At 40.1% G+C, this 25899-nt stretch overlaps 1 protein-coding gene across 5 annotated transcripts in view; it reads right to left on the minus strand.

Moving 5' to 3' along the window:
* The window catches only part of LOC118122151 (spectrin beta chain, non-erythrocytic 1), a 47498-nt gene extending 22526 nt beyond the window's left edge, over positions 1–24972 (minus strand). For 2 of the 5 annotated variants that reach the window (XM_035178676.2, XM_035178675.2), the window contains exons 1-2: positions 24445–24972; positions 13450–13637 (exon numbers count right to left, since the gene is read on the minus strand). In XM_035178676.2, the coding sequence (XP_035034567.1) occupies positions 13450–13606 (157 nt within the window). In that variant the 5' untranslated portion in view covers positions 13607–13637; positions 24445–24972. Of the gene's footprint in view, positions 1–8051; positions 8718–13449; positions 13638–24444 lie in introns of those variants that run through there. The other 3 variants (XM_035178679.2, XM_035178677.2, XM_035178678.2) reach the window with 2 other exon arrangements.
* Positions 24973–25899: the final 927 nt, after the last annotated feature.

A 25899-nucleotide genomic window follows, 5' to 3' on the forward strand; every position in this document is an offset into this window, starting at 1 on the left:
ACCAACAGAAGAATAAGAAGGTGCAAAAGAACCTACACGTGTGAATCTTAAGAACATATGTTGTGTATTGCAATTTCCATATTCAGAACAGATACTGTGCATAATTGAATTTTCCATGAGACAAATTTGAATTCTTTTTAATTTTTTAAATTTTTATGTTGGAGAGACAAATACCTGTGTGCTGGTTGTTTGGGGATGTTTGAGTTTTGGGGACTTCTGAATCTGTTCAATGAACCGGCAGAGGTGGATTACTGTGGCAGGTGGAGTAAAGTGGAGAAGCCTACATTCCTCCTGAAGCTTGGTCATGTTGTGACAGCACCCTGCACTGAGGTGAAGGTAGTGGGGCAGTGGGCTGGGAATCTAAAGAAGACGTGCTGCTACCCTACTGGTGATGTACTAATAACAAGGCTACTGAACAAGAACACAAGAAAGACAAACACAGATATCCGTCTCTTGTGTGTTTGCTCATTACAGCAAGCAAACACAAACTTGTCGTCAGTCGCAGAGTCAGTAGATAAGGGCAGAACTGGTGCAGCGGTTTTCTCTAATAATGTGACATTTGTGGATTGTGTTCGTGCAATGTCATCTGTCATTTTACTAACCTATGAAAATGGCCATTATTAACAGAGTATCCTGGTGACTGGAAGGTGAGAAAAGATCAAAAGGACCAGGACTAAGCCTCCTCTAAACAGTCAGATCATGCAAAATGCCTGCCAACACTGTTCTAAAATGACATATGGGACAAGAGAGAAGAGTGGGAAAACACAGAATGAGCTTAAGACAAGAAGCCTAGTAATTACTAGCTAGTTTTGCGTCATCACAATCCCTCTGAAATGACTTTACACACCAGTCTTTAAGTACGCACAATTCAAAATGATAGTTCTCCCACACTGAAATGCATTGTCCCAAAGTCAGAGGCAACAAGATACGATACAACTGCCATATACTTATATTGACATCCCCGTTGATCAGCACAAAATAGATATTGGCTGCTGGGAAAATGGTATGAATCTTAGCAAGTATATACTGTGTCTAACATGGATTAAATTATCTAGTTTAAGATACTTTCTCTACAATTACAACTGCACAACAAGATTACTTTGTAGTGCATTCAAATAAATAGTTATTATAAAATAAAGAATTAAAAAAATTCCCCGACCATACAGGAGATCTACCTCTCCTCCTTGAGAGGAATAACAAGTGATTCCAATTTTTGGTGCCACGTTTTTCTAATGGTTTCTAATAGTATATCAGAACTAGTGGTTAGAGGCACCATTGAGGGTTTCCAAAACTATTTGGGCATGTCCAGTCACTTTGAACATGTTTGTCACTGGTAGTAAGCTTTAAGTATATGTCAGGACATGGACTGTAGAGTGGGGCCTTGTCCTTTCCACTGTGTACTGAACTCACAACTGATTTTGTATTTAACCCCAAACAAACTCAGACAGTGCTGATACTGACTGATTATGTGCACGTAATATGAGCAAATATGCTGCCAGACTTAATCCTGTCTGCGTGGCACATGGGGGCTAAGATCGTGTTTGAAGATACAATGGAGAAGGATACAATACTAACATCGAATCACACACCTAAAGAGAGCATCAGAACAGCACGTGTGCAGTTTAATAAAAGTCTGTAATCAGCTGTACCATGTCCTGAGTTCATGGTTCACATTTAGTATTAAGCAGGTCATTTATTGTTACATGAACAAGTGTTGACTGATGGGAAGATCAAGTCGAGTTACATCATGGTTCAGTAAATGAATTAACGAGTGAACAGACGTCACTGATGCAATGAAATACTAATAAATAAGGTTATGGCTAGTAATGAGTCTTTGCTGTTTTGATCTGTAGTTTATATCGTGTTATTTCTTTTAATTAATTTTCTATAAAGTGTCCTGTCATCTTACCAGTTTCAGACAGTATGCTATGTAACTGAGGCAGTTGTCTGCAGAAGGAGTCGAGCTAACACACAGTGGGATGACCTTAAGAAAAGGCCGTGTCCTTCAGACAGCAAGACACCATTTGTCATGATAAAGTCTTTCTAGCTGCCAGCATGCAAAGTTTATGGTCATTGATGACACATTTTCTTGATTGCTATACAAATACAGAATGTTCTAAATATCCAATACTGCCAAAAGCTGGTTGGAAGCTATAGGATTCAACCCAAAGGGATTTAATTAACTCTGCAGATCATTGATCACAACTAATTGAAGATTATGCCTGTGATGTTCATTGTTCACAATGTTTGGATAGTAGTGAAGCTTTATTGACCTGTACATTTCAGTCTCCGTGTTGGCGTGTGTTGCTGTGTACACAACAGACATTGGCCTGGTACAAGATGTCACCACTGCTGTCTCTACCCAGTGATCATGCCCTGTCGTTTGTTTATCCATCACAGAGACAAAGATAAGTGTGGTGGTAATTTCTTTTGAATAAAGAGCAAAAGTCAACGCCAGTCTTAAAAACTCCTCTGTGGCGAAAGACTAGACACAGACAGACTGAGTTTCTCTCCCGGTTCTCGTTAATGAATGCTCAGTGTTTTCTCAATGACTCCTGCATCCCTCTGCTGTGTGGCATGACACTGCACTTTTGGCTCCCATTGGCCTCACATCATCAGGGGGCAAGAGACTCCATTCACAAATAGTTTATCATAGTAAGCACTTCTTACATTTGGCAACAAATTAATATTGCAGATTTAGTCTCAACTTTTCAATTTGCTGAAATATTGTTAGCATTTATGTATTCGCAAATATGTACCACGCTTTCAGAAGAGAGATAGAAAAGGTCAATAGCAGTATTGGCTTGGATTCAGCAAAGACTGTTCACTCAGAGTTGCTAACAACTTCATCTTGTGTCATTTCCTGCTCAGGTCAAGTCCCTGGTCATTACTGGTTCCCTTTGTAGCTAGCAAACACCCTTGACTCCATATGCTTTTGATATTCTGTCTCTCACCCACCCTGGGCCTATGACTCTGGTCACCCTGAGCTCAGAAAGAATGAGTAAACTACTTCCCTTAGTCTATTTCCTTTAATCAGCTTTAATGACCTTCTCTTGGACATTCCCACACAGACAAGATTATGGTATTGTGCCAAAGGGCACAGGGAAAGGCACTCAGCAATGGGAGTTTAACTTCTTTCAAATGAGTGTGAAACTTGTTTTGAATAACAGCTTTTACAGAACAAATTAAGCATCAATGTGATGTTGTAAACATGAAGCAAGTGACCTAAAAACCACATTGTGAGATGTGTGTATATATCTAGTGTGTAAAATGGACATTTTGGTTTGATACTTGTATATGTGCTCGACTTGACAGATGTGAAACGATACATATTTTGAAAAGTCAAAATATAGAAGAATATTACTTGAGATTTAACTGAGAACCTATGAACCTGCAATAGTTTTTTTTAATGCAGCTATCAGACAGTTCATTGTCATATAGTTACCAGGAATTCTTCCAAATAAAGCTAAAAAGTATGGATTAAGAATCAATTTCTCAACCATCAGCACCTTCCAAACTGTCTGTTCCTTTCTGAGATTACAGAGTACATCCTAGGCACTCATTAAAGGAATACTTGTGCATCTTGAATACAGTGCAGAGAAAACAATAAAAACATCAGACAGTCCATAGCAGCTTCTCAGCTTTGTGGTGCATAGTTGTCATTTTTATTGACACCTATGAGAGGTTTGATCGGAGAGTCACCTATGGACATATCCTTCAATTAATACACATTGTGAGCTGAGCAATGTAAAAAATGAGGGCAGGCTGTTTGAGGAGTTATTTGTAAGTAAATCTTCAGCAACAGGTGGAATAAAATGAATGGCTTGACTCAAAAAAATGTCCAACTCCTCTATCTGTAAATGTCTAGATCTGTACAAAAAGACAGAATCACACATTAAGACATTTCCTTTATGGGTCAGAAGGGCATCTACACAAGTAACCTTCAATTAGGAGGAGCAATAGAACACGCGTAAGACAATTTTAGTTTATATATTAGCCTGTATAAGTTTGTGTATTAATTCAAATCAAGATTATAACTACTACATCTTGAAGTCAATGTGTGCATCAATTACTGTACTAGGAAGTAAGCGACAATTTAGAAAAAACAAGTTATTGAGTAAAAATAATATTTCACTCATCTAACCCAGTGCTACCCACAACAGAGCTGTAGCCTTCATCCCTGCTTATCATTAGACCAATTAATTTATGATATTCAAATAAACAGTGAGCAAGTAATGTGTATGATGCAAATTGAGCAATATGGCAAATATAGATGAACACACGCTTTGACATTTCTCTCCCTATAAAAGCGCAACAGCCTTTCCTTTGCTTATAACTTTGAAATTAGGGCTGTGGTAAAAACCGCTGTGGCGTAACTTATTTTTACACATTTAACGGTTTGAGGTCACCAGTAGAGAAACACATTGTGTTTTTTGCCCAACTCTCACAGGTTTGTTCTTACTGAGAATTCATGCCTCTTTGTGCCATCTGCAGCGGCAACTGATAACGGGGGAGGATAGGGAAGAGGAGGACTGGCCAAGGCCAATCCCATGAGAAAGGAGACAGAAAGAGGCACCTCTCAGCCATAACATCTGGACACAGGAAGGGTGTGAAATGTCAACAAGACAGTAATTGTCCTGATGCCTCAGAGATGGCACTTTCTTGTTGCCCTCCCAAGTAGGAAACTGTCAATATTAGTTAAACTGTACAAACAAAGCATCGTGCATGTGCGCCTACATGTGTGTGCATGGGTGTGTTTTGTGTGTGTGTGTACATATGGCAAACCCTGACCAAGGTAATGTGACTCTCTCTGGCTTGCAGCTGGAGGGCACTAAAGTCAGAGCTGTTGGAAATATCAATTTAGGATATACAATTTCAAGACTTGAAACTTGACCCACAATGTGACACTGAATGAAAAAGTAGATTGATTATACACAACTAGACACAACAGTGTGAAACTCACTTTTTCCAGTGTTTGTAAAAAAAAATACTGATAGTGTCAAAGTCCTCTCTGTCTGAATAAAGCCACCCTGCTAGAGCCTGACGGTCGAAAGTCCACAGCAGTAACTCAGAGGGGCCAGGTAAATGGGACAGTGACCCTTTGAACAGGGACCCTGCACCACACTAAACTCACATTCTATCTATCTCTGGACTGCAACATCACAGACATCATGCCGGTATCTTGGCACAGAGATCAATAACGTGAGATATAGGCCGAAGGCATTTGTCAATTAGATAATACAGGCAACAGACACTGTAAGAGTGATTTGTGCCTTAAGAAAATACTAGGGAGGGGATTTAATGGTGCAAAGAATAATGCTGGGATGGGCTGGGAAAAAAGCTTTTAAAAAACAGCAACTCTCCCTCTTTTATTAAAAATTGTTCCATGGAAAAAAGATTAAAGTTTTTTTCCCTCTCACTTAAACTTCGCTGCAGCCCAGTCTTTCATTAATCCGGTCTCCCTTGGCCAAAGTTATTTAGTTACTCAGTTCATTGTTTACTGGTTAGATATCACTTACCAGAGAGTCAGATAATGCTAAATGGGTTTAGTGCTGGTGTTAGACTTTTATAGCACCTGAAAATCTTCAACCATTTCCAGCCATTACATTTCGTTGTTAAGATCTTAAAATGTTCAAAATTAAATGAATTAAGAATACTTTATAGCTCAGGTAAGTTTTTCCCAAAACAGACATTTTGTGAATCAATGATTGCATATAAGTTGACAAATATTTCAAAATAGAAAGACACTCAGTAGAGTGCATACCTACACCAAGGCCCCACATTTCTATTAACTAGATCCAGATTATTATTAGGTTCTGCACAAAATTGCACACACTCATATATCAGTCCCATACAGGCCTGTTTTTTTTCTTCATCAAGATCCATTAATTATTCTGATAAATTAAAGAAAATGTTGACCAAAGTGAAAAAGAAATTCATGGATCTGCCCTCTGATCTGAAGCAGCACTAAAATAGGTTAATGGGTTCTTCTCTGACTCATACCACATCATTCAACAAAGTTTTGTGGTAATACATCCAGTAGTTTTTGCGTAATCCTGCTTATAAATAGACAAAGATGAAAACATTACCTACTTGGTGGCGGTAATGCAAACACACATGAATCTTTTCATATTCATACGAAAGTCAAGTCAAATCAGGATTATACACGGTAAACATAAGAACAGGATCTGGGATGACATTAAACGACTTCATGGAACCTGAGTCACATGGCCTCCTCTCCACCATGAAGAAAGCCATGTTGGGAATGCTTCCATTTGTGTGAAGCAGTTGTATAATCAGGCCAAACATGTCAGATCTTCTAATTAATCGTTTGAGCAGACTTCATGATTTAACACGGGGAGGCAGGGAGTAACATAAAGACTGAGCCTCGGGGGTAGTCAAACTGGAAATACAACTGGGTGTTGCCAAAATGTGTTTGTGTGTCTGAGTATGTGAGCGTGTGAGTATATTTACAGCAAACTTCATCTAGCATTACCAGGCACAGATAACCACCAAAGAACATAAAATAAGTAAAGTATATGTATCAGACATACTAATCCTAAATCTTAGATATTCTTAAATAGCTCCATTTCACAATATTCTTAGGGAAGTGTGAATAAATCCTGTCAGCAAAAATGTGGTTGTTGATCACTGCCCCCCAAAATTACACTGCAAGTTTAAGGTTTTCCTGCCTGGCAAGTTGAAAAAGACGCGTAGGTGTGTACCCTTTGTTTCTCTGTACTTCACAGTTGACTCTGACAATGTTGTAAATCTTGTACTTTCTTTGAGGTAAAAGATGAAATCTTTTCCATGGGTCTTATCTCCAGTCAAGAGCACCAGTGCTGTCAGGGTGGAGGTGTACACATTTTTTTATTTAGATAGGACTGCACAGACATATGTAAATACATATGCACACATACATGTCCCATCAGGAGAACAGTCTTCTTCAATGGCCATGAAGATATTATCTAATATGGGAGGCGAAATATTGTTGGTTCACTAAAAGAATGTCAAACATGCAGAAAGAGTAGACTTGCCCCTCAAGTAAACTCAAAGACAGCTCTCCATACCAGACAGCAACCAGGGAGGGACAGGAAACTAGCAAAACTGTGAACTTCTTGCACACCACTGACTGACAGTTTCACATACTATTGCACGTACACACTGCTACTGGAGATTCTTTACCACATGGCCTGTGAGTACGATTTGTAAAGCTCACAGGAACAAGCCACAGAATGATGCAAGAATTCTTACAAGGTACAAATGGTAATCAGAAAATAGTTTTTTTATCACAAGCATTCCCAGATGTTAGTTAAGTACTTGGGAGTTACAGGTTTGATTAAATTAGTAATGAAAGTTTAGCATAACATTTTGTGATGTTGTTGTAACACTGACCATGTCAAAACTTTCACATTATTTCTAAAATCCTAAGTCACAACCAGTGGCCTGTGTGATTTCTATGTGCAAGACCTCACAGACCTAACAGGCTTTGGTCAAAGACAGAGCCATGCATCGTAATAAGATAAGAAAGGACAGGTGGCCCAAGTGATCAGTGGCCATACTGCTTGCCTGCCTTAGAGCTGAGCTGAAGCCTACTGTGTATATCTACTACAACTCTACTTGATACCCTCTACATTATGCTCTGAAATAGTAATTAATAAGAAGATAAATAGGAGTCTTTTCAAGCTCTCACAGATAATCACTCATGCCAGAAAAATGCTTTATTTAGTGACTCATTCAGAACACAAAGCACCTGCTGTAGGACTACCACTTGTAAAGAAGCCAAAAAGCCATATATCCTGTTTAAAAAAAACAGAATGTGTTAAAGGGTAACAATTCTAAACCTAGCACAGTCTTATCAATTACCTGAAACACCAACAACTGTTTCCATAAGCCACACTAGAGACCTTGAGACTCTAGTCTGAGATGTCAATAGGACAACTGTCCATTCAAATGAATTTGCTTAACTAATTTAAACCATAAAAAGAGATAACAGATAAGCATATTTCAAATTACCAAATGGAATAGAAGTTGGTCAGTACAACTCTTACCTTGCAGCTGTTTAAACCTTCCTTCCAAGATGTTTGAGTATTGCACCTGATTAACAAATGCTGCTGGGGACAAGGAGGGCTCTCTTTCCCTCTGGTCCCACTCCATGGCCGCTTTTCTCTCTCTTAAATATTCCTCTCAGATATGAAGTGAATGGGAGTTGTTGTCCATAGCACAGCAGAGCAACCCTTTCCCACTAAAATGTATCAAATCCTTTAAAGTGTTTTCCAAAAGAAAAAAAACGTGGCTTTTCCAGATTCCCTCAGCGTTGTGCCTTAGTTAGGCACAACACAAGCTTGAAAATATTGCCGCCTGTTCTTCTCTTCATCTACTGTATGTCCCACCTTGTCCAATGAAAACACAGCAGTGAGCGCTGGGGTTTTCAAAGAAGCATTTCAAACAAAACCGAAGAACAAAATGTTCTCTGGTTTCACCTCCTCCTATGAAGAATTTCACCACAGTTGTGGCCTCTGAGCAAAGTAAAATCTTTTGGTTGCACTCCCTCGTGGTTCGAGCATAGGAACAGTGGCAGTTCCTTTCCCTCCAAACTCTGAACTCACACTTGCTGAAACAGAGCACAGCAGAGCAGGCTAACTGGCTGCGGTCGGATAGCTGTGTAAACAAAGCCTGCTGTGCCTTCTGAAAATTGTGGCATTTGCATAAGGTGTGTTTGAGGGAGGAGCACAAAGGCAGAACATGGTGGAAGGATGAGGGGAGGGAGGAGGTGTAGAGGTGGACTAAACCATTAGAATTCTTTGCTCAGTGTAGCTTGAGGCAGGATTATTAAACTCCACCTTAATTCCAAGGAGCAGCGGGGTGTGGCTTGCCAAATAGGTGCATCACGAAAGTCCCTGTAAGATTGTGACGTCTTATCCTCTTGTCTCGCTGTGTGGTTCCCTTTTATTCCTATCGCTCGCTAAGACAATGTTTGATCTCCCCTCTTCTGTTAGGGCGGTCTGCCATATCATAAGATGTTTAAGACAGGAAGGAAGTTGTTGAGAAAGTCTCAACACAAAAAGCTCTTTCCTGTCTCAACAAGATTTGAAAGTGTGAACCTGCATGTCTGTATGAAAGGAAGCGTGTTATAAGCAGTGATGGGGGGTATAAAGAAGTGAGTCAGTAAGAATAATGGACCTATACTATATCAACACATTTTACAACATTGGGGACAAATATAAAAATGATGCCTGGCACCTCTTGTTGAAGAAATAATGGATTTAGTTTCGATTTTTGCAAACACTGGAGTAAAATGAACATGTAGTTTCAGTTATGCTTGGACTTCAAAACTGCCAAATATTTGTACCTATTTGTAGAACAATGTATTTAACCACCTTAAAAAGAAGTATAGAAACATGTCAGAAGTGTTTCATTAAAGTCAGAACAATCCCACTAATCCGTACCTCACAAGGTCCCGCAACAGTTATAGATCGACACAGAGAGAAATTGAAAAAATACAATAAAAGCATTAAAGAGTGGGAAGAGGTACTTAGGCAGATATTTACCAAATGCCTGTATGTGCCAAAATTACACAACACTGTAAACACAGAGGTCTAAGGTCACAGCCTTTCTTGCAAGTGGATAGTCCGTCTGATCAGGGTCCAGTAGTTAAAAGGCCTGGTTCTGCGCTTGATCTCTGTATTTGCTGATGAGCTAGGAGCATCTGGATGGGTCTCATTAGATGACCAAATGCCCCGGGCCTTCTGTGACTGGATGTTTATAAAGGGGAACTGGACTAATGAGATCCAAAGAGAACAGGCTTCCTTCTGAGGAGCAGAGGCTACGCTGTGATCACATGCAGAGGGAGAACTAGTAAATCCCAGTAATGGTCATTTAAGATCCCAATGGGCATGTACCAAACATTGCAATTCGAATTAACACGAGAGGCAGCTGTGATGGCAAGTTTGTGTGTCTGGTATATGCATCTTAACATGTTATGTTAGGGGAGTTTCCTCCCTTTAAAACCCATCAGTCATTCAGATATACTAATAAATAAACACACTGGGTAGGATTAACTGTGATTTAATGAAGCTTGTGAAATATGAAAACAAACCGCGAGAAAGGCTGCCAAAGGGGGTTTATTTGCATTGAGCAAACTGGAATTAATGATAATTTATGATGGTCTGACAAGAAAGAGGAAAAGATAGGAGCTGCTGGAAGTCTAAGCACTGCCAGAAAGGCATGATCTATTGCTGAGCACGTTAATTATATCCATCCTACAGCACCACCCCTTCTCCAGACCTGAGGGAGGTCGGAAGGGCGGACTTCTTAATAGAATCCCCAAAATCACTTGAGTGTTAATAACACTATTTCAAAACGTGAGAATTAATTGATATGATATTATTCGTGCTTCTGTGTTGTTTCTTAAATAATATCATGTACACATCATATATGTGTATATTAATTTGTGGTTTCTTAACTGATTTGTCACATCTATGCCAATGATGTGAAGATTACTAGTGTAAATAAAAGTGAAAAGATGCTTTTCAAAGTACAAAACTATGCTCTTTCCTACTCTGGAAACTTACACAGTACATTTGTGTAACTGTTTGTTTTAAGCAAGCCGTTTCTAAAGGCAAATTTGCGTAGTTTGCCGTGCAACCTCCACAGTACAGACGAGTAGATAAGTGGTTATCTAAGCAAATTACAATGATCTTAACACAGGGGAGGCTCTTTCTGCGCTGTATCAAGTGGTGCACTGCAAAAACTGCAGTGTGAAGGTGTGAAGCAGGAAATGAGGAAATCATATTACAGAGAGGCAGTGTCACTGAATGAGAACATCAGAAAGATGCGTAAGAAAGTAGCTGCCTATAGAATGCAGAAGGTCTTGACATTTGGGGATCAGTTTAAAAAGATGGGCCTGGGGGCAAATAGCTGCTACAACATGTCAAAGAATGTGAACGTCAAGTCTAAACTTGTTAAACAGAGATGGTATCACAAGTATTCACACAGGAGGATACACACACACACACACACCCACACACACACACATAAACTCAAATCTACTCGAACACAAAGTTTTACTGCCCTCTGCTGCTTTCTTTACATGACAGCAAAATTAACACAATCTTTAAATTCACTACAACGAATACAAGCAAAAAGAAAAAAAAATACGTGTGTTTTCTTTTAGCATGAGGAAATGAGTCAGGCTGTATTTGTAAGTAAAATGAGGCTTATCTTAACTTTGACTACCACCATGCTCAAAGATAATCAGAGCATGTGGTTTTTACTTTGTGTGCATGACTGTGTGTGTTTTGGTGCCTGTCTGCCTCTTGCTCCCCTCTGCTGAATTCTCCATGATAATTAAACTTCTTAAGACTATTAATAGGGGGGGTTCATCTCTTCCTTACAAGACAAATCAATATGTGTCTAGACAAATTGGCCACAATAAGATTCAGGGAAGAACCATTGGGCCCTAAGTATTTGTTGCAATTCAATCTGACAATAATTTGCCATTGTAAACTAGAAGAAAGAGCTTATATAAAATTGCAAAAAAATTCAGCAAATTGTATTTTTTGTTGCTTTATGACAGGAAAAAAATGGAAGATATAATTCCTTTCAGAACTACATGTCTGTAAGTACTAAACAACAAATACAGCAAGCAGGATTTTCACCTGGGTCATCTTATTTGGTGTCTCCAACAAGACAGGCCAGCCAGACATGCACTTAAACATCTATAGTTTGGAAGGGTGTCAAGACTGTCAAGGGAAGGTGATGAAGGAAGAGAATAAAGCCATATTCAGACAGACATTAGCATTATATCCGAATATAGAGCCTTCTCATTCATTTCGGTAAGACACCAGCCTTGGCACAGCAATGCAAGAGGCTCCAGCAAATTTTCATGTCATGTTTTATTTTTTTTCAATAATCATTAAATGGGAAGACTGAAGAGAACAGACAGACATTATTAAAATAACACTGTTAATCTTCTGGGTTGTGTCCCATTGATGGAGGATTTTCACCACACCTAGCCCTGAGGCATAGTCTTCCTTATTGCATCAATGCTTATTGCTCTTTGGTGGATTGACTTAACAGCTCCCTGGCTATGTCCTCCTTTTGGAGGTATTTCTGTCTTGCCCTATAAAAAAATTTGCCTTTGGGAAAGAATCAATTAAAGTTTGTTCCTTAGTCTACAGAACCTAATTAGATTTATGCATATTGCAGTTAGTCAGTGATTCTGTCTGTGAATGTGGTCTCTTTGTCATGTCACATTTTTAAAAATGTTTTAAAACAAGTTACCATATCAGACAAAACACAAGACAATGTTATAATTGGATTATATATATATAATATTTACATTATCTTCTGATGAAAGTAATGTAATATTTATATATTATATATATATATATATATATATATATATATATATACACACACTGTATATATTCAGTATCACAAACTGAGAGTCTGTAGTGACATTCCCGGATATAGAATTTTGTTATGTTAATGCTAATGTAACATCTATGAAAAGATATCTGCATATGAATGCAGAATGCTAAATTGTCGTCAAATGACAGCCAATGCCTTTTGAGATTACTGTTAATGCAAACTGAATTTTTCTAACTACTGCAGCTTCAAAATTCACTTAGCATTGCTATCGTTTATCAAAAAAGCATTTACAAATCAAGATGACGAGAATTTTCATTGGAACATTTTGAAATATTACAGGGAGTAACAAGAAGGAGCAGCCACAGTGAACTGTTAGATGAAGAGCTGCAGGCGACAGGCTGCACACCCCTAATATCTCAGCGAGGTAACACTCTCTTTTCATTGTGCACTGCTGTTTGCTGATTTATGCTGTGTGCAGCATTAAATCAGATCTTGGTTGCTCACTGAATGATGAAAAAAAAGGTCAATTCTTCTCTGAGTTCTTTATTAACATGACATGAGTGTTTTTCTGCCCATGAAAATTTGTGACATGTAGTATTAGAATGCATTTGATGTAACCACCAATAACTACAGATGTCGCTCAAGAAACTAGAAAGTTCATACACAGATGTTGTGATTGAGTGGTGTGTATACCGTCTAGTTTTGCTAGTGTTAAATTATGCATAATTTCTAGCCTTTTTGCTCCTAGACTGATGACTTTCTGTACCTCCGTTTATAGAGCCCCTCCTAGCAGTTTTCCATAAGCACTAGCTGTCTGGACAGCCGGACATTAAAACATTTCTAGCTGACCATTTCCATATTGACTTATAGACTTTGTCATCATATCCTGCACGTCAGCAAAGCAAGTGTAGAGAAGATATGGTTACTAATGAATCTATACATGTTGCTAATCTGACAGAAGAAAAAAAAAAACACTTCTTCACACATTTGTCTGTCATCAGCTCACACATGCAGTAGGTGCATGATGACTTCATGCAGGCACTGTGCTTTGGTGTGGCCTAAAGTGTAGCATACCTGCGAGAGCCTTGATTCGCGAGCGCTCAAAGAGGCGTGCTGAACTGTTCTCATTATCCCAGTCAGTCTCTGCTGCCAGATCCCAGCGGTTGTTGATGTCATTATACTGCTGCTGGATCTCCAAGCTGTCAAAGTCTGTCGGTGAGATGGTACTCATGGTGTCCAAGCTGGAGGAAAACACATTCAACCTACAAATCAAAAGAGACAGAAAAAAACGTCCAAAATCAGTGAAAACAGAAGGAAGAAGACATTGCTTACTACTGGAAGCTTCATAAAACTGAGCCTTGATCTGTTTGAGAGCCGATGTTTGGAACGTTCAGTTTAGAAACCAAGAATCTATTTCTATTTTATCAGGGGCATGAGGATGCACAGTAACATACATCACCCACACTCTCCACACAGCCTCTCAGCTTCACTTTAGTTTTATATTCTCAGATGACAGTCATATGCAAATAGTAGCTTGGACAGCACAACTGCCCGAGTATGTAATGAGATAAAAACTTTGAGATAAGTTCAGCAACTGCTATAAAGTCGTTAGGTTAGCCAACCAGTAATTGAATATAACTGCTCCTCTAAGCCGGGGCAGCGCCGGTAATTTCATTATAGCCTCAGTGTCAATGGCAGAAACAACCTCAATCTACATTAATTAGATCTTGACTTGCACACGTAAAAACCTAGAAAGGTACACGCACACAAAATTTATATTTGAGAAACCTAGCAAGCAGAACTGCTACACACATAGCAGTACAAACACAAAAACTATCAAAACCTCCCTCAGCATTACGCCTGGGTGGTTCTGACTAAAAACAATTAAACAAGTGCCTGAATATTGATATGCATTTTCAAATTAAAGATGGCCAAATAACAACATTAGAAGAAGCATGGTTCAATGTTTAGTTGCCACAACAGCAGCAGTGTATAAACTACTATTATTAATTATAATATATCACGCTTGGGTGGGAATGAAAAGTGAACAAAACTGTGGTGTCTTGCTGTTGCTATGTCTAAAACAAAGAGCTTTTTCCTTTCAAGTGAGCGTGCATGTTGCACTGCTGTGATACGCCAGTTCCAATTTGAAGAGCTAAGGTAATTTTTTTTGTAGCTGCAGCTTGCATTGACTGGGCGCAGCCAGTTTTGCGATCCAACCTTGTTGAAATCAATGGTGTAGGTTACATGGATGCTCTACCCCTGTTCTATCTGACAACTACTCATCGAAAAAACTAAACTCTGCACTTCCATGGGCCCTCAGCAGTACACCCACCAAGGTCAAGTCAATTGTATGAATGTGTTCATTTTGTAGTTATAGCGGTAGCTCACGAAGATATTTGACAGTCAACTCAAAATGTTATTTTTAAATTTCTCTAGTGCAGTAGTTTCCTGCAGTTTAATATATGTCTTCTCATATTCAACAATGAACATCCTGACCCCTCGCGGTGATGCTGCAAGCCCTGCAGCACAGACAACAACACAGATCAAGACACTGACCCGCATTTAATACTTCTTATGTGTTGCTTCTGGAGCTGCTGTTTGGGAGAAGCTTATTACAAATTTTCTGATTTACTTACAATACAGTAAGTCATTAGTCAATGAGTCAAGTAAATAAGGTCTATGCTAATTATAAACACAAGTATAACTGATCACACCTTTTACATATGCACTAACATTAATAGGGCATAACTACATCTAATTAAATGGACGAATGGATGGATCAATACTGGTATCTTACAATCAGAAACAAGCTGTGATACCAGCTATTACAGAAGATGGAGTACCCTATGGTAATGTTTCACTCCAATACATATATTGTATAGATTTGCTAAAAATCACATGTTCTATCGGTAATAGGGCTTCATCTGTTAATAATTTCACTCCATTGTTTAAAAGGGAAAAAAAGGTATGGCAAGCGCATATGACCAGACAGCCTAAGTCTTATGCACTGACACCCAAAGGGGGATCTACATCAAGATAAACCCCTCTCCAACGACCCATTAACTAACTGGGGCCATTTGTTTAAGAGCATTGGACAGATTAATAGACGAGGTTGAGGAGACGGTTTGCTAATACCTGTTACTTTATCTTTTGTTGTGTCTGGCAGCTGTGGCTGCGTTACCGTACACAAAGATGATGGAAGTAAGGTCATGGTGATGTGTTAAGAGGCATTTCTAAGCCAAGCTCCACGGAGGACTGCCAACCATGTGCTTTCATTCATGGTATGTTGAGTTCATTTTAGTCTATGTTAGATTACATTTTGCTATAATGAGACGATGAAGGAAAGAGAATCCTTGGGAACAAAAGAAGTGATAGTCTAGAGTAGATTTAGAAAGCCATCTAAACAGCATAATGCAAATTAATGAGACTACACATTCATTCTATGCCGTTTTATTTGCAGTGTGATTGGAAAACATGACAGCAGCTTATGAAAGAGCTTTATCTTGTTGAATATGAAGCCGACTCTAAAGTGTCAGCTTGGATCCATTCCTGGACTCATCATGTCATGTCAAATCAATGCATCCTCTAAATGAAACCTGGAAATCAATAGCAGACAGCAGCCAGAACCAATAAATATCAATACTGTATACTGCCAATGTGTAGCCACATTGGACCCATATCTTCGTTGCATCATTATATGCACACAAAAAAAAACAGGCAATGGCATCAGTGAGCATAGAGTTAAAGGGGGGGTGGAGAAAGCACAGATGTAAAATACCCAACCCACCTTGAAATCTCAAATGTCATTTCACAGCACTAGTAGCTATTCTTTCTTAAGCTCCAAGAGGAGAAAGTTAAATCACAGTAATTATCTGCATCTGGATAGCATGGGGGCACATTAATGTGTGACTGAGTCACACTATCACTGCAGGCTTTATTGTGTTGTTTTTAAAAATATTTTAAACATACATTTTGGCAAATTTGCAGATATTAGATTGTTTGCAGTGTAGACACAAACAGAAAACCAGGTAGAATGAGACGGATGAATCAAAGGTCCATTGCCATAATTGAGCAAGGGGTGCTGTAGTTATGTGTTATGCAATTTACATCCGAAAGGCCACCAAGGTACATTTGGTTGATTTTTAAAGGAGGATGTTGTCATACTGTCGTAGATTAGGCTCTGATTTTGTTGAAGCCATGTATAGCTACTGTAATTTTGGATTGCACTATATCAACACAACATCTACTTAAACATTATTAGGCCATTAAAATAGATACATGTGTAATGTACTAATGTAATGTAAATTATCTTTTAACGTAAATGTAAATTTACTGTGTATGCTGTTTTACATCTACAGACTGTGGCATACATTTTTATAAATATTGATGGCTTTAGTTTTGAGTCCTCAGACCATATAGTTGTCCATGGTCACAACACTAAAGTATACATCACCATTGTTAAGCCAAGTCAAACCAGTTTAACATTCCACCTATAAAAAAAATTAAACAAAATCTCAGCAAATCCCATTAGTGGCAGATTAAGAAGTGGCTGGCAATAGAAACTAAATGCAGGGATTAGAGAGGAAGGAAGAACAACGCCTCCACACTTCCTCCCGACCTGTCACCTCTCTACTCACTGACAACCCAGGACTTGGCTAGTACATCAAACACACCGAGTGTAGGTAGTCAGTATGTTTATTTAGTCCCCTGTTTCCACATTGGATATTCTCCAAAATACATTGATCACTAAATCAGTCCACAAAAAACAACTCTTCCATGCCCTGAAAAATAATAATATCACATTATGGGGCCAATTAAGTAATAAAACAAACTAATTAAACACACAGAGAGACTGGTACTGATGGTGACGTGGTGCTGCTGACAATGAGCTAAGTGATAAGATTTCTAGCCAACCTAAATAACCCAAATGTCATGGCATTGAGGCAAGAGCCACAAACAGCACAAACGATCCAGGACAGACCAGACAGCTATGATGTGCATGACAATCTATCTGTGGGAGTGGACCAGGGCAGGGGCTGGATGGGGGACGGAGCAGTGAGGTCACAAGAGTCTGGCAGTGGCAAATGGAGGGCAATCCTCCCGTTGTTGTGGATAGGAAGAGGCTCAGCTCAGGGTCTGCACTAATCGCTCCTCAATGGATCAGACAAACAATCCCCTGACCTACTATGATACAACATACTGTACTCATCCTCCACTCACACACACACACACACACACACAACAGTGTGGCATGAAACCGCACATGAAAGCTGAGCTGACCTATTACACCTCCCCCACCACCAACCCACACCCAACCACCAACCCACACCCACAGCCTCTAAAAGGCACACATACAAATGCACCCACTCATGATGTAACCATATAGTCTATTTGCATTCAGCACACAAAATGGGTCGGTTGCACACTTACAATAGTGCGAGTCTGAGTGATACACAATTGCTCCCCGCCAGTCTAGAAAGAAATCACATCAGAGACAGAAAAGAACCAAAAAATATGACTTTGCTGTGTAACGTTAAAAAGAATAAAGGGGCCTCTCCAGTCCTTTTTTCATAAACAAGTCTTCTAGGGGCATCAGATGTTAGCCCCAGAGCTACAGCAATTTATCTTCCAACTGTGTTTCTGATCATAAAAAAAGACACAGACAGGCAGTCCGACAAACAGATGTGACACAAAAAGCATGCATAAAGGAGGTTCTATGAAAGGAAATCCCCTCAAGGCCTAATCCACAGACACACATTAATGTAATGAAAGATTTCTAATCCGTCACATATCCTTCGTATTCCTTTTGCTAATAAAACATCATTGAAATAACCGGGTAACTATAGGTCAAGTGAACAGATTCAATGACAGAATGCATTCAATATAAATATTATTTTTATATTATAACCTGGGTGGAAAGGCTTGGCCTACATGGAGAATAACCTTTGCAAACATGACAGCACAATGCTTTCTCTAAATTAAAATATTAATCACGTACTATAAGTTGGATTTTTCTGTGCTTCTGAAAAAAGAGAAGAGTGAAATTGGGACACAGACGAATGCCTCGAGGCTGAACCCCAGCTTCTGACCAGACACACATCAGGCTATTCCTCACAGCAGAGTGACACCAGCTAAGAAAGCAGGACAGTGCCAGCAGCATTATAGGCAAAGCTACCACCTCTTTCTGTCTCACTCTCCCTCCTCCCTTCCCAGACCTGCTTCCCTTCACCCAGCTGGCCAGTTTGTCAATGCACCCGTTAATGAGGGAGAGAGGAAAAGAGAAATAGAGCCCACAATCAGTCCCCTGCAGGGAATTAGGCCTGTGCACATTAGCCATCCACACAGCCACCACGCACCAGGGTACACACACACACACACACACACACACACACACACACACACACACACACACACACACACACACACACACACACACACACACACACACACACACACACACACACACACACACACACACACACACACACACACACACACACACACACACACACACACACACACACACACACACACACACACACAGAGATGCCAAACAAAGGAGCTATTACCCTAGCCATACAATAACTACCAAAAGCCATAGTATGATATTGGTATTTAAAATACACTTTAAAGAATTACATTTTAAATATTTTTGTGAAAACGAATTATAACGGCAGTAAAGAAGCCAAATTTACAGCCACGTTTACATAAATTTAATTATATGAATTTAAGCTGAGGTGGCACCTCTGTGTTGCCCCATAATCAGCCTGCCTGTGATGCCTGGATGAGCCTAGAGGGTGCGGTGGCAGATCCCAAAATGCAGTGCACAAAGCCTGCCCCGCCAAGCTGGCCCCATACAATGGAGGAGTCAGCAGAGAGTTGAGTCCAGCCGTTCGAGCCTTTCCTGTTTGCAGAAATGAAGCAGCCAGAGGCACACACGTATCGGAGGCCCCTCCACAGGCTGCTGATCCTGACCTGAATGCCCAGCTGAATAGGACAGCAGAGGTCCTTTGTTGACCTGTAGCATCACATTCATCAAAAACTCAAGCAGCCAGAATGCCCGCCACACGCAGACATGTTCCTTTGGTTGAAGGCACCAGCTCTGACCACAGCAGAGTGGTATTTAACTATATAATTTTATTTTATATAGAAGTTTGTGAGCTTTTAATCATAACTGAAAGTAAGTTAATATAAGTTATAGTTTTTAAAATAACTATCTGGTTTTCAGCTGTCAATCATATTTATACTACATCATAGTTACACCATTTTTAAAATCTATCAATACAATACAATATTTGTGGCAATTTCACTCTTAAATTTCAAGATTTCATTCATATCCAGATAATTTAGAAAATTCTTATTAAAAATAATTTACAAATGTATCAGTGTAGAAATGATAGAAACAGAACCTAATGACATCTTATGGAGGTTCCACTGTGTTCTATAGCTACAGCTGGACAATGAAGAAGTGCCAAACAGTGCAAACAATATCTGTCCTATATCTCATACCCAGAAGTGAAGTATATTATTTGAATTTAAATAAGACAATACTGTCTGACACCGTCTTTTTAAATGATTCTTCAGTGAAGCAGTGCAGCATTGACACATCAAAAGTTAGTGGGGGAAACCAGATGCTTACTTCAGTCAATGAGAGGCATGAGCAAACAATAATAAGGAGCAAAACAAGTTTCACTGTTGGATTTTACAAAACATTTTCTGAAGAATAAACCACAAAAATCCAACTGATCCAAATGATATGCATATCACAATTTCTATGCTTTATAGTGAAGCGACCCTGATATATCTTCATTATCTTCTTCACAGTCAGGCAAATATGTTAATTTCAAAGAATTATCCTATAAATAAAAAGACTATTTTCTAGCTTAGCTTGTGCTCTTAAATACATTTGGCTGGAAATCGCAGTAGCAGCATCGATCTACGGCACTGAGAGAATTAAAAACATCAGTGAATTAAATTTGGATCAGGCAAATCCACTGTGGATTGGTTCTTGGCATTTTAAAAACACACAAGACACAGTGCAGGCATTGGGCCTGTTGGCACATCTATAGGTCTGCTCCTGTGTGTTAGGGATCTAATCTTGCACCCGGTGCAAAGCAGCGCCAAGCGCAACAGAAGAGTGTTTGCCAGACTAATGCAGTTCTGCTAGCACCAACTGAACCACACCTGGAAAAAAGCTGCATCATAATACCACCATCTGTTATTAGATGCCTTGAAAAAGAGCAGTTCCAGGAATAAAGAGCATGCTGTAAATATAACTTTAATGGTGTTAAGTGCTGTAAATACAGAAATTGAAGAAGTTGTTAAAAACTAGACATGTTTTCCAGATGGTTGTGTGGAGGCGGCTGTCACATGTGACCCTGCCATGCCCGTATTCCTCTCCCTAAGCCACTGAACATTTGGTGCTGATTAACATTTTTTCAATTCTGAAAATGAAGATGGTATTTACCAATGAGTAAATGCTCAAATATATCTCCAGTTTATCAACTTTTAATGAACAAAGTTATGAGTCTTATCAAACCTAATCTAAATGGATAAAACTTGTAAAAATAAGCTCCATGGGTTGTAAGATTTTCGAAGTAAGCTTCAGGTACAACAACAGTTAAAGGTCTCCCACAGGCGTGGGTGGAGGAAGGATAATGATTCTCTTATTGTCTACGTCATGGCAGCAGATTAAGAAAGAAACATTTTTGACCCGGAGTCAACAGTCACTTTCTAGCCTTCACAACACAGGACACATGTGCCAAAAACCTTCCAGGGTATGTGAATAGATGGTCTGAACAAAAGCACAATACCACCCAATACTGAACCCACTGATGCACTTTGAGATGTTGCAGAACAGAGATCTAAAACACAAAATGTTACATGAAGAACTGCACATCAGGAAGCAGCACCAATTACACATGACATGCACTGGGTTAGTGATAGTGTTCACTGCAGCACAATGAATGTGTGAATAGCAGGAACTGAAAAAAAGCTTTTTTGAGAGGGATTTTGAGAATCAGCACTATGGGGGGCCCACATTCACAGTGCCGTTCCATTGTTGAATGCTGTTCATGTAGACAGCCATCTAGCCAGCCAACAGTTATCTCTCTTTTATCTATCATCACAACCCGTCTGTCTCGCCGTCAAAAAGGCTCTACAGTTTTTGCAACAGGGCAAGAACTAGGCAACAATTCCGAGGGCAAGAATTATCAACAAACGTACTCAGCAAAGTCAAAGGATGCTGTTGATGTATTATATTCTGTTTTTTTTTTTTGGTACGTATTCTCTCTGGGATCACCAATGCAGAGCTAACTGCTATGAATGACACAAAGGATCACAATAACTACCCAAGTACCCAAGTGCATTTTAAATAACAATTACAGTGTTGTTCTCATTGTAATTTTCACATTTAGTGTTCAGTGCTGTATCTGTATGTGCTAATATCACAGCAGGCCTCTGCAGCTAGATTTCAGCCACAGCACCATAGGGATGTTGTTAATTATTAAATATACTGCATGTGGCCTACTTTAACCTTACACCGAATGCCGCCTGCAGACAATGCTCCGCGCGCATCATTTCAACCAAGTGAGCAGAAAGAGAAAGTCAGCATGTCGCCCTCTGCTGGTACCAATTCAAACTTACTGCAACCGTGTGTGACTTCTCAATGCATCTCATTTGCAGACCATTTACTTGGTTCTTAATCGTGTTGGCATAGTGACTATCTGTGCTGATTTGTAAGGTAAACTTTTAGTGGGTGTAGAGATGCTGAAAGAAAATATTCTCCATGACATATCCATGTTTACTTGGATAAAGGTTCATCGAAGGAGGCCTCAGTTGGATGCTCCATTTTTTATATAGTGTATGATGAGTGTACTCTGCACAAAGTGGCTGCTTGGCTTAGAGACAGTGGAACAGGAAGCAGCAAGAACCAAATATCAATTATCAGACCTCTAACAAGAGGCAGTGACACATTTAGAAGAGATGGGTACCAAAATAATCTGTTCTCCTTAATACCTTTGTCTATTAGTGCTAAACAAAAACAATAATTTGCTGAGGATTATCCAATGCGATGTCAAGGCTGTCCCCATCATTGTGACAGACAGTCGAAGGCAAACTCCAAGTGGGAAATTTAAAAGATTCAGGATGGAAGTCATTAACAGGAATTATTAAAAATGTTAAAGATATAGTTCACCCAAAATTTAAAATTCACCCATTATCTACTCACCACTATGGTGATGGAGGGGTGGGTGAAGTGTTTGAGTACACAAAACCCTTTTGGAGTTTCAGGGGTAAACAGCATTGCAGCCAAATCCAATACAATTGAAGTAAATGACTCATTCTTCAACATAAGAAAACACAGAAAAACACCAACCCTCCATCGGCATAGTGGTAAGAAGATGAGTGAATTTTCATTTTTGGGTGAACTATCCCTTTAAGAAACAGGAAGAACAGCAAAAAACATGGATACAAATTAAATAATTATAGTTTATGTTATAGTTTAATACTTTTGTTTATTGCTCATTTAGCTGCCTTCTTAAGTTAGACATTAATCTAAACTACAACTCTGTTTAAGTGATCTAATTTCAATTAAATAAATGTTCAGGTCACAAAGCAGAGGAGGATGTGGAAGTAAAGGACAAGGCATTTTAAGTTTAACAAAACGAACACCTGACCCCCCTCTAGATGACTGTGATTTATTGCATTAAGCTTGCAATCAATGAGCCCTGGATATAAAGTCAGCTGAAAACCAGAGGTGTGTTTTATTGAAAGACACTGATAAGAGGATTGTTTTCCTGATGGAGACATCTTTATCTCTTACCAAAGTGTCCTTTAAACAACACATATATCCTGTGAACAGTCCTGGTCTAGAAAAAGCACTTTGTAAACATAAGTGAAAAGACAGGTTGGTCAATGGTTTGTTTTTAGGCAGCGTTATCCTCCCCTTTAACTGCTGTACAATTCAGTCCAACAGTGTCTCATCCATTCGGCACTCTTTCTCTCTCTCTCTTGTTTCTGCTTTCAGAAAACCATCAAATAATATCCATCCATCGTGAAACATAGTCCTTCATCACCAATTCACTACTCCTGTTCTTCATCAGGGGTGTATGTGTGTGTGCCCACGTCATTGTTATACAAAAACCTCAAAGTAAAAAATAAAAAAAGCTCAACAACAATGATGATTTAAAAAAGAAAAGCTTATTACATTATTATGGCACCCATGTGTTTTATATATTCTACCATTTTTTTCTTCAACGGGGTGATGCTGTCTGAGGGCCACGAAACCTGCTCCTACACGTGGTGGCCAGCAAATGTCAGCTCTGATCATCTGCTCAATTAGAGGAACGGTCTTTAAAAATGCTTAATGGGGGACGTGAACAACTTATCGTAGCTGTGAGCCCTCATCGACAACACATGTGTACCTGATGCATCCCCCTGCTATGACTCACAGGCTATAGGCCAGGCACGCAGAGTCAATCTCAGTCCTGTATCATAACATAACCACACAAGCCCCACAATGTCGGGAGGAGGGAATCAAACAGCGGCTTTTACACCGTTCTACTCCACATCTCGGCGTGGTTGGAATGGAGAACCTGGCTGGGACCTCGCGGCGGCTCGTTTGATAGCAGAGGTGTTGAAAGGCAGGAGAGATCCACAGGCTGGAGAACACGCAGATAAAAAAAAAAATGTGGCTGCGTTTGACAACCGATTCAAACAAAGGCAAGAAGACACAGACAGATAGAGAGAGAGGAGGTCCCCCCCCCCCACTAACCAGCACCCGCAGTCAGACCACAGCTCCACCGGGCTGCTAGCTCCCACCAGGAATGAATGAACGAGGGGGTTTACATTACACCAACATCTGTGTCAGAGTGTAACACACAATGTGTGGGTTATGTGTGGGCTTGGGAAGCTAATAGCAGGGGGATGCTAGCAGGAGTCACCTGAATATCACACACACACACACTCCCCCCACCCCCCTCTTTTCATTAGCTTTGTTATTAGTGGTTAGCCTGCTGGTGATGCTAGCGGTGATGGAAACAAAGATGTACAATAAAACACGCTCACCTCTTGGTTTGTCTTCTGGAAGAAAAAAAGCCTGTCGCTGTGGTGTAAAAAAAAAAATTAAAAAATCTTCCTCCGCCACCGACCGAAGCTAATTCGAATTTTAACGGTTAAAAAAAAAAAAAAAATCCCAGGTGACGCTGATAACGTTTCTCCGTTAAATCCGCATCCTCTGTGGGGAGAGAGAAAAATGACGAATCCCCTCCGTCGCTGCTGCTGCTGCTGCTAGCACCGGTGCAGAGCGTTACGAAACCGCGACCAGTCTTTTCTTCTCTCGCTCTCTCTGTGTGTCTGTCTATCTGGCTTTCACGCCACCGGGGGGGAGAGGAGACACGACGAGCCCGTGTTCAGGAGGCAGGTGAGAGGCGGATATCCGCAGCAGCAGCAGCAGCGGCAGGAGCAGCTTCTTCCCCGCGCCGCCGAGCATCCGAAGGGCCGAACCGTACCGCGCGCACTCCCGCTCCCCGAGCTCCGGTTCGACAGGGAGAAGAACGACGAGGTGGTGGCGGTGCTGGTTAGGGGTGCTGGTTAGGGGTGCGTGTGGGTGCGTGCGTGTGTGTGTGTGCGCGTGTGTGTGGTGGGTAGGTGGGTGGGTGGTTGAGTGGGTGGGTGCTGCTGACCCCTCACAGTCACATGGGAAACACCGTCCTCGTTTCTCACTATATGCTTCACAATAAGCGAGGGAGAAAGATGCTCCGTGTGCGTGTGCGCGTGTTCGTGTGTGTGGTGCTGTCCCTGGTGCTAAAGCATCTAAGAAAACAGAGGGGTTTTTTTTGTGTTTCAAAAAAGCCCCTTTCAAAATCCATCTGTCTTTGCACGCTACAAAGAGCAGCGCTGAAAAAAAACTACAATGTACATTGAATTGATTTGAATGTATTGAAATGACAGTGCCCATCTTAGTTTCGAAGGGTGCGCAGTGGCGGATCTAGGGTTTTCCTAAATCGGGGGCAGTTATGTGTCTTAACATCCACGCACTGTTGCTGATTCAGTGGGGTGCACACTAATGTCATTTCTTGTTTGAGGTTAGTGCTGTAGCATCACACACTCTACCCAGAGAGCTCAACGCACTGCAAATGAAGAAAACACATGCAAATAGACAACAACTTCATCGATTTGACGACACGTGCTGCAGAAAGTCCCAACACATGCAAATACAGGAACGAGCTGCAAATTGTGAAAGCGATAACGGAGAGGTTTCCAGGGGACCCAAAAGAAGTGATGAACCTGGCTCTATAGTTCAATGCTTTGTGAAGTTCCATCACCACTGACGAATAGGAGACTTCAATAACATCACAGTAAAAAAATAATATACAAATTGTCACATTTGTTGTTAGTATTGTTAGTAAGTGACAATTTTTTTTTTACTGACAGGACAGTAGCTCTTTAGTTGCCAATCAGATTTTAGCTTAGGCCAATGCCCCCCCTGGATCCGCCCCTGCCAGGGGGTCTCATAAACAC

Source organism: Hippoglossus stenolepis, chromosome 15, assembly GCF_022539355.2.
Source record: "Hippoglossus stenolepis isolate QCI-W04-F060 chromosome 15, HSTE1.2, whole genome shotgun sequence".
NCBI lineage: Eukaryota > Metazoa > Chordata > Actinopteri > Pleuronectiformes > Pleuronectidae > Hippoglossus > Hippoglossus stenolepis.